General features: G+C 38.4%; 1 protein-coding gene across 1 annotated transcript in view; it reads left to right on the top strand.

Moving 5' to 3' along the window:
• LOC111864489 (ectopic P granules protein 5 homolog) overlaps positions 1–9,480 on the top strand; it is a gene marked incomplete in the record, with an annotated part of 113,296 nt that overhangs the window by 28,719 nt on the left and 75,097 nt on the right. The window contains 2 exon segments of the mRNA XM_033751461.1: positions 1,488–1,631; positions 3,522–3,699. Of these exon segments, the coding sequence (XP_033607352.1) occupies positions 1,488–1,631; positions 3,522–3,699 (322 nt within the window).

Genomic DNA, 9,480 nt, shown 5'->3' with positions numbered 1-9,480 from the left:
CTATAAAATTTACATTTCTGTAACCAGCAGCTCATATCCAAGATTTATATATTTAAGAGCATCGCATAGGATACAAGGAAAAAAGGATGACGTCATCAAAATCTGGGCCCTGGTTATCACTATGAAACTGAAAGTTAAATATTGATTTTGCCTGACTGCCATGTTATTGTTTTATGCTGTGCAGACGTAGTATTTAAGAAAAGTTGCTTATCTTTAGACAGTTTTTCACCACACCAAACTTCAGGATCCATCACGAAGTGCTACTGGTTTCTTCTGCATCTCAGATATGTTGAAATTATTCATAGTAGAAAATCAGAAAGTGTAAAGGTGGGGTGCTTTATAGTGGCATGATGGTTATACAAGTTTCATGAAAATCTGTCAGTTGATTCAGCAGTTATTGGGTTGGCTAGACACATGGATTGGTGACCATGTTGATATCTTAAGTTGGCCTTCGCTTATAAAATACAGAAAAAAGTAACTAGTAAAAAAAATGATAACTTTTGAGACTCTAGAAGTGCACACCTTATGAGAGTTCTTGTAAAATAGGAGAATAAAATGTAATGTAGTTGTTTACTTGTAACCCACAATATTTCAAGTTGAAGTCAGAGTTATGTTATGACCAACAGTCAGCCAGCCAGCCAGTCTGTCTTGGTATCATTCACCCATTTGGGACTTAAGAGCAGATTTTTCTTTTTCTGTCTGAAAGTTGCAGGTTTGTTGATGTGAGGCATCCTCTCTGACAAGAGAATGGATCTGTCTTTTACAGTGTACAGTATATTTACATGGAGAATTGCCAAAGTGATTATGATCCCTAAACCAGGAAAACCACTAAATGAAGTCACTTTGCATAGACCGATATCACTGCTGCTGGTGGTCTCAAACTATTTGAAAAATTACTAGTGAAAAGGCTAAAAATAATGATTGANAATAATTGAAAGAAAAGGCATTATACCAACCCACCAGTTTGGATTCAGAGAAAAGCATTGCACCATTGAACAAGTGCACAGACTAACAGATGTCATAGAAAACACATTAGAAGGAAAGAAAGTATGCGCAACAATTTTCCTTGACGTAAAACAAGCCTTCAATGAAGTCTGGCATAAAGGACTGATGACTAAGCTACACAAGCTGCTCCCAAAGCAATATTGTCAAACATTAGAGTCCTACATTTCAGGCAGGCTATTCAGAATAATAAAACTGAATTTCTTTAAATATAGTGATATATGAAAATTTGTTGTTAAAAAAGATCTGATATCAAAAGGCACAAGTCGTATACTTAGTATATGGTGGAGAAATGGCAGAAGTTGTGATTATGATGAAAAAAATGGTCTAGTAAGAAAAATTATCATTCTAGAAATTTCTCCATGGTCATGCTTTCATCATATGTTGAAAAATAAATTAGTCTTGCACATGACTGCTTTGTGTCAAAGAGTGATTGGATTCATCTGTTAAATTCTCACGTATCTTATATGAATTTGTTTTCTCAGATTTATCTCCGTGTTGATCTCACTTATAATGGCTGATCGGACATACATGAAGATGGCAAAGAACCTGATAGTGCCAGAATTTCCTGGGCCAGTACTGAAGCGATTTGAAACTATGATTGAATCACAAATGATGAACTATAGAAGGTATACAATTCAATGACATTGGTTCCTGTATATTCTCGGTAGGTGTGAGTTCAAAACATTGTACTGTGACTCTCTGCTAGACTTCCCAGTCAGTAATATGGGAACACAGTTATTTAATTTTCATTAAATTTTAAAAGTTTATGACAATGGTATGTTCATATGATAATTGACTTTTTCTGCACTACCTGTCCTTCTGTTTTTTGTTTAAAACAAATGCCTCATTTAAGTATTAGTTTTATTTTCTGTTAGATCCTGTTTGGCATTTAAAAATTCTTATCTGCTTGAATTTTAATCCTCGGTGTTTTTTTATCTATATGTATATTTATCTTTGTCTTATTTGTGATTTTAATGGTCGATAGACTATGTCCTATCATTGATTTATAATAATTTACAAATATTATATTGTAGCATCTTACTATGTGAGAAATATTCCATTATTGTTGCATCGCTGCATTGTGGTGACAGAACAATAATAGTTTAATAATTTATTTTAGAATGTGACTCTTTAGTGTTGGCTTCTAATTTCATAATACTCTGATTTTACGGACTCTGGCTGTTACATTATGAGTGGCCATAGGTGCAAGGCCTCAGATATGTGGAGTTCTGTAATGTTTGTCACAACTCTGTCTTGTTGTGTTGTTTTCGGTTTATGTATTGTGCCTTGTGTTGTTTCTGCTGTGTGAAGATAGGAATAGCTCTGTTGATTGGGCCCAACTAAATGGGCTTTTACCTGAGGCTGGAGACAGAGTCCTGCCTCTAAAACATTTTAATTAAAAGAACGAGATAGGCGATGTGCAGAAAGTCAATAATTGTAGCAGTGAACTTTATCTGTCACAGTACAAATGAACGTAACACAAGGGATTGGAATTTGAGGACTGCTTGTTCATACCGACAGATGTCCTTTGCCATAATGTGAAGTTTTTCTCATATTGTAACTTCATGATGATTAAACATTTCCATTTATAAATTTCTCCTGGGTAACCAACCATATCAGTCTGCAGCAATTGTTACCCTTGACACTGCTTTCCATCCGAGGCTGATAGCTGTCCTTGAAGGTGGGACCTTAGTGATGTATATGCATGAATAATTAATAAATGAATAATTCTAGAGTGTTGCGTGCTGGGATGGTTAATAGTTATCAGCATTTCAGAGGGATGTACTGCCTCCATCTTCAGGGTGGAAGAGTAAACCAAGTGAACAGCAAAATTCATTCATGAGGGTGGAAGGAGTACATCTCCCTGAAACAATGGGAAACATCTACCATACTGCTTAGTAACATCTCAGAAGATAGTACTTTTCATAATTAATTCTGTGAGATCACTAATAGCATTGTCTCCTGCCATCTGTAAACAATAACAGTTTAACAGTTTATGGCTCAAAAACAAAATTAATTTATGAATATTACTGCCTTTTAGTCATTGTTGCTAAATTTTTGGAGGAGCTGTTGCATCTACCCTCAGCCTGGAAAACTGATCCAGTCATGAAAAGAGTACTATGGATACAGGGAGAAGGAGGATTGGAACCCGGGCCATGAGTGAACCAATGGGAGAAAAGGGAACAGTGTAAAGAATATTGGCTCTTTAAAGGGCTGTTTACAACTGGCAGAATGCTGCTGTTGGTTTGTTCAGGGCTGCCTGTCCCACTCCTCCCCCTGCTTTTCTTACTCTTCCTCGAAAGTACTGGTAACTATCTACCCAACTACATAATGTCACATACCAGAGGATAATCTTCACAGCCACATGAAATCTCACAATAGAGATATATTAACAGAAGACAGATTTGCCAATAGGAGGCTTAAGATAATATTTTTTTTTCTCTCATACCCATTATAGTTACTGTTAATGGTAATATTAGTGTGGAACAGGAGAGTCTGAAAGAACATGCTTTCAGGTACAGCCTCGTAAGTCCCTGCCCACTTGTTCGACTCTGGCTGCTGAGCCTGAGTCAGGTGCCAGACTGGACCAAAGAACCATCTGTTACTTATCTTATGGATGTAGTGTTGCGCAGCGCATTCTTTCATGCAGATGCTACGGAGATGGCGTTCTGTATCCTGAAGCAGTTGCACCAGGTAACAGAGTCTAGAATTTCAAAGCATTCTTTCTAGAATGATTCACTTATTCAGATCAGTAACTAGAGAATTGCTTGTTGAATTGAACAATATAGTGAACATATTAATACAGCAATCATATTTGTTGTTGGCTGATTCCAGAGAAGACCATTTGTTATGGGAACTTAGAATGGAATTATTTAGAAGAAATAATACACTTTACATATTTGTTATAGTAGAAGGCAGAGTGTGATTGGTACATATTTGGGCTTTGGCATTATTGCTCTTCAAACACAACATATGGGCAATGCGTCACTAATTACTGAAGTGTCAGGAAATAGTACATCTGTAATAGATTTTACACATTGCATTAATGAAGCAATTTTACAAAGTAAGATAAAGTTTTCCCTGTGCTTAACTAATTAAGCACTATGCCATGAAGTTGTATGGGGGAGTGATTGTATAGATCCACATTTTCTTTACCTCAGCACTAGATGGAGATGAGTGGTCAGCTTCACGCAATGGTATTGAAGGCAAATTATGGTCCAGCACCATATTAGTAAAGAAATGTATGCAGTATCTGTAACATTTCCATTATTTTGTCCAACCCCCCTATGTAACACACATGATCATATTATCTTTTTGCTGAATACACCCAAAATTAATGGGAGACATGAATGGAGTTTACACAAATTGAGCCCATTTTAATCAGTGGTAAAATGAAAATGCTAATACAGGAATCCTATTTGCTGTAGGCTGTGATTGCAGAGAAAGCCATTCCATATTAGAAACGTACTACATATGTTAACATTTCATTTAGTGTGTTAATGTTTGATATTTTTTTGTTATGGTAATCCAGAATTGCTTAATTTCAGCATTTTCACTCAGTATTACAAAACTTTCTTATAGATATAGAGAGAGAGATACTGAATGAACATGGAACAAATTACGATTAAGATATGCTGTAATGATAATGATAATATTTTTAATTATATTGGATATAGTATGTTCTATGAAGGAGAAAAGGATTTTAATGTAACAATTTCAAATTTTGTCATAATGCTTATAATTATAAATTAAATCATCATACCATTGTTAGTTTCTAGGCATAGCTATCCCTGTAACAAGCTGTGAAAGCCCATAGGGTTGTGAGACATCAAGGCTCCCACATTTTCTCCAGATAGTCGGCTCACAGATGGCGTTAAGGTTGTCAGCCTTGTGCACTGGCTGCCCTTTACCCCCCAGGAAGATGCCTAGTACTCATTTCTGTTAGAAGCTGAGTCAACCCCAGGACCATACAGCTGGAAGGATTAGGTCAATTGAAAAAATTGACCTCATCAGGACAAAAAACCCATGACCTTCCAGCTTGCAGCATAATTTGTAGGCATAGAAACAAAAAAAAAACTCAATGCTTTTAGTCAAGAAGCGAACTACACTGACATAGACATAGAGGAATACAAATTTATAACACTCTTTCTAGATGAACATTATCTCATGGTACTGAATCATGAACAACAAGAAGGACTGATGATAGAAGATGGATATCAGCAGAAGTGTGTGTCAAGAGAAGAACTGCACTGTATACCTGTTCAGACAGTAAAAGAAATTGTGATAAACTACAAGTTCCATAAATAACCAAATTTATTTAACAGTACAAAAGAAACTGTAAATGATGGACTTGATAGGTCCAATTCTGGAAAGGATGGTGGTGGCGGCGGCGGCGGTGGTGGTGTTGTAGATGTTAGCATCCATCCTTCATACTGTGAGACGATGACTGACGAAGACAGCCATTGCTCAGTAATGACTCGATGAACATGTATGCAAGGCAACAAATGTCACACCACAGCTCAAGCAGTTAGTCGCTGGCTTCCCACCGTATCAGCCCGGGTCTGGTCAAGTGGGATTTGTGGTGGACAAAGTGGCGCTGGGGCAGGTTTTCTCCAAGTACTTCGGTTTTCCCTGCCAGTCTTCATTCCACCAATTGCTCCACAATCATCCTCACCTATCATCTGGTGCTGGTACAACAGGCAAGAAGTGGCCGCAGTACAAGGGACTTAGTCCCACCCCACTAACAATAAAAAAATAAAGGCAACAAATACACACACAGCAAGAGAAAGATTTTTGGAAGCTTTGTTATATGTGCTGTCCATGCAAGATTTTATAATGAGGCCACCAGCTGAGTTAGTCAAGCCTATGTGGAGGCTGGTTTGAATACTCCACCCCGTGAGTCATAGGAGGTGATGAAAAGGGAACACAGTGCCTGGGGGTATGGGCCACCCTGGGGGTTATAAATAAGGTGGCCTGGCTCTCCAGGTTGGGGGAGTCTGAAATCTGAGCCAGTAAGGGCCTGTGAATGACTGCACTGGCAAAGACCAATAGCAAGTGTAAATGACAGACACGTCCTGTCATCAGAGAGGGTGCCCCACATCAACAAGCCCATAGCTGTCTGACAGTAACAAAAATGTAATCTTAGGCCCTAGATGGGGCCTGACACCAAGGAAGACTGGCTGACTGACCATCGGTTGTGACATAATATTTTGACTTTGTCTTTGACTTTAAAGTTACAAGCCTTCAGTAAATCCAGTTACTAATCAGGAGCCCTTGTCTAATCACTGACATGTGACAATATTTGTAAGGCTGTTCATCTACATCAGAACAGGGAGGCTGGCTGTTCTGACTTATGTCTTCTAATATTCAACAGGTTTCCACACATGCTGGTTATGATGCATTTAATTTGTCAGCCATGCATTCTGCAGCACACCAGCACACAGCTGGAGAGAGCATCATTAAGTCTGTCAGTGATTTATAATGTGGCATAGCACAACTGAGGGAATAGACATATCTGTATGGTAGGAATCACAGGAGAGAAAAATAGTATTCCTAATTTATTATAAAGTGTTGCTGGTGATTCAGAACAGTTGTGGAATAGTTGTAGAAATAGGAAGTTAACAATTACACTGAACAACGAGGCAAATGGTCCCCAGAAATATTGAAATAGCCTTGGTGAAGTATTTCAGCATTATATATGTAACAACAGACTAAGGGTGTTCTAGAACAGGTTGCTGAGGAGAACATTTGAATTGAAGAGAGATGAAGTGCTGGAAGCTTGGAGAAAATTGCGTAATGAAGAGCTTCATAACTTCTACTCTTTTGCCAGATATAATTAGAATGATTTAGTCAAGGAGGATGAAAGAGGCAGGGCAAGTAGCACACATGGGGGAGAAGAGGAATGCATGTAGAATTTTGGTGGGAAAGCCTAAATGAAAGAGACCACTAGAAGACCTAGATGTAGGTGGGAGGGTGATATTAAAATGGATCTTTGAGAGGTAAGATGTGGTGGTATGGACTGAATTGATCTGGCTCAGGATAGGAACCAGTGAATGTCTCTTCTGAACATGGTAATAAAACTTCAGGTTCATAAAATGTTGGGAAGTTCTTGAGTGGCTGAGGGACTGGCGGATTCTCAAGAAGGACTCAGCTCCATAGAGTTAGTCATTTATAACACCACACTTTGAATTCTGTGAAACCAGTTATGCTGGATATTCCAGAAAATTCTGCTGCTGCTGTGTACATTCCCAGTACAAGAGACTGCGATGTAAACATGCTTCCTGATTATGTTTAGCATGTTAAGTGGATTCAGCTTATTAGTCTCTTCTGCTGCCTGAAGAGTTTTATAGAATTAGTCTTTCCACGTTCTCATTGGTCCGTCTTTTTCTAGTTTTGCCCCCAGAGCTTTCTTTAGCATTTTTTTGTAAATTAATATGTATGTATTTAGCATAGTTGGTTGAGGCACTATGCTACAAGCCAGAAGGTCGCAGGTTCAAGTCCCATTGAGGTCATTGGATTTTTTCAATTGACCTAATCCTTCCAGCCACACTATGGCCCTGGGATCGACGTAGCCTCTAACAGAAATGAATACCAGGAATATTCTTGGAATATTCTTTGGGGGTAAAGGGTGGCTGGCATGTAGGGCTGACAACCTTGTGGGCCTCCACAGCCCGTTACAAGAATACCTTTACTTTTACTTTTCTGTTTGCTTTGCATGGTTGCTCCATCTCTTTTGAATTTATTTTTCAGTTACGGAAAATAGCTTTAATTGCTCTCCCTCTTATTTCACGATTCTGAATTTGTTTGGATCTTCTGTGCCTTGCAGTAGGTTTCAGAAATCTCATTTGTGCTGTTTTTATTTTTGTTTTCTTCTGGTTTATCAGTAGAAGTTCAGCATTCTGCTCCATGTAGGAGCATGGGCACAGTCTTTATGTTGAGCAGTTTTAAAATGGTCTTTATTTTGGTTTTCTCAGTAGCATTCTTTTGACAGTGTCTCACAAATATTGAAACCTTGTGAGAGTTTCATGTCCAGTTCATTTGAATATCAAAATTCGAAATTGTAGCCAAGGTGGGTTAATAATATGTGTAATGTGAAATGTATTTGTTTCATGACAAAGAAGTTTTTATTTTTCTGTCATAGAAGTTGTTGAAACTAGATGGGTTAGTTATTTCTTGGTTTTATTAGTGAAAATTTTGTTGTAAAAGTGTTCTGTAGCAGAGTGTAACATCGATATCTTTCTAATGCAGCGAGCATTGGAGGCATTGACTAAAGAGGTTGGTAGCCATAATGTATTCCTAAAAACTAATATTGCATGCTGCATGTCATAGAAGTCCGACATGTGTAATTCTGTGGAACAGAGTTAAATCAAGTGTGTGAAAGTCATAATTGTTATTTTAATATAATTTTGCAGTTTAATTAGAAACATATCACATGGACTTTTAAAATATATTTTATCTTGCATGTGGATATTCAGGACTGACGTGTTGGGTGCAGGATATTTAGTTTTTATTGTCAGTTGGCAGCTACATGTATAGTGGGGTAAACCCTGCACATTGTTGGTAAGATACACAGAAATGATGGTAAGATTACAAATGAAGGGAGTGGGAAAGGAGTGCGAAAGAAGGGAAGGAGATAAAGATAGGAAATGGGTAAAAAAATGGAAAAAAGAAAATATTTTCTCATGTACTTGTAGTGTTGTACTATGAAGAACGTTTTAAGTGTCGTCATGAAAATGGTGTGTGCCGTGGTGCCCTAGCAGCTGCCATGAAGAGCAGCACTGAAATTTTCATGTACATGCCAACTGAGATTATGTTCTAGAACTGAATATAGATCAGACTATGAACTTGGTGCTAATCACAATCAGTGACAAACCGATAGTACAAATATATGTACATGAAGCTGCTTGCTCGCTTGTTTGCTTAGTTTCCTCTCTGAACTTGAACAAGGATGTTGTATGTTCAGCAGAAATGTTTAGTAAACTTCTCCCAGACTTCATGGTGACACATTCCAGATGACAGTTTTCTTCATACAAGGTGGTTCAAATATGACCAGGACTGATTTGTGTGTAAACAAGCCACACTGCACAGCAGCTGTGCGACCTGAGAGAGTAAAGCCACAACCTCCACCCTCCCTCCTGTTAGGGTTAGAACCTGTTCAGTCCTCTCTGGGGGTTGCTAGAATGATGAGCTAACAGAAGGTACCACGGAGCGTGGAACAACGCATTGTGTTCAAATTCCTTGTTGGAGAAAACGTCCCGTCCGCTGAAATTCAACACAGACTCCAACAATAGTATGGGGAAGAGTGTCTCTCACGGACGCGTGTGTTTGAGTGGTGTAAGTGCCTCAGAGAGGGCAAAGAGCATGTGGAGAACGAACCGCAGGATCATCAGCTGCGAACGTCCGTCACCAAGCCAAACATTGATCGTGCAGATGCGCTTATTCGTGAGAATAGGCACATCACTATCAAGGAACTTG

The sequence above is a fragment of the Cryptotermes secundus genome, unplaced genomic scaffold (genome assembly GCF_002891405.2).
Source record: "Cryptotermes secundus unplaced genomic scaffold, Csec_1.0 scaffold854, whole genome shotgun sequence".
In the NCBI taxonomy this organism is placed as follows: domain Eukaryota; kingdom Metazoa; phylum Arthropoda; class Insecta; order Blattodea; family Kalotermitidae; genus Cryptotermes; species Cryptotermes secundus.
The sequence above is the reverse complement of the archived record's forward strand: the minus strand, read 5'-3'. Positions and strand labels throughout refer to the sequence as shown.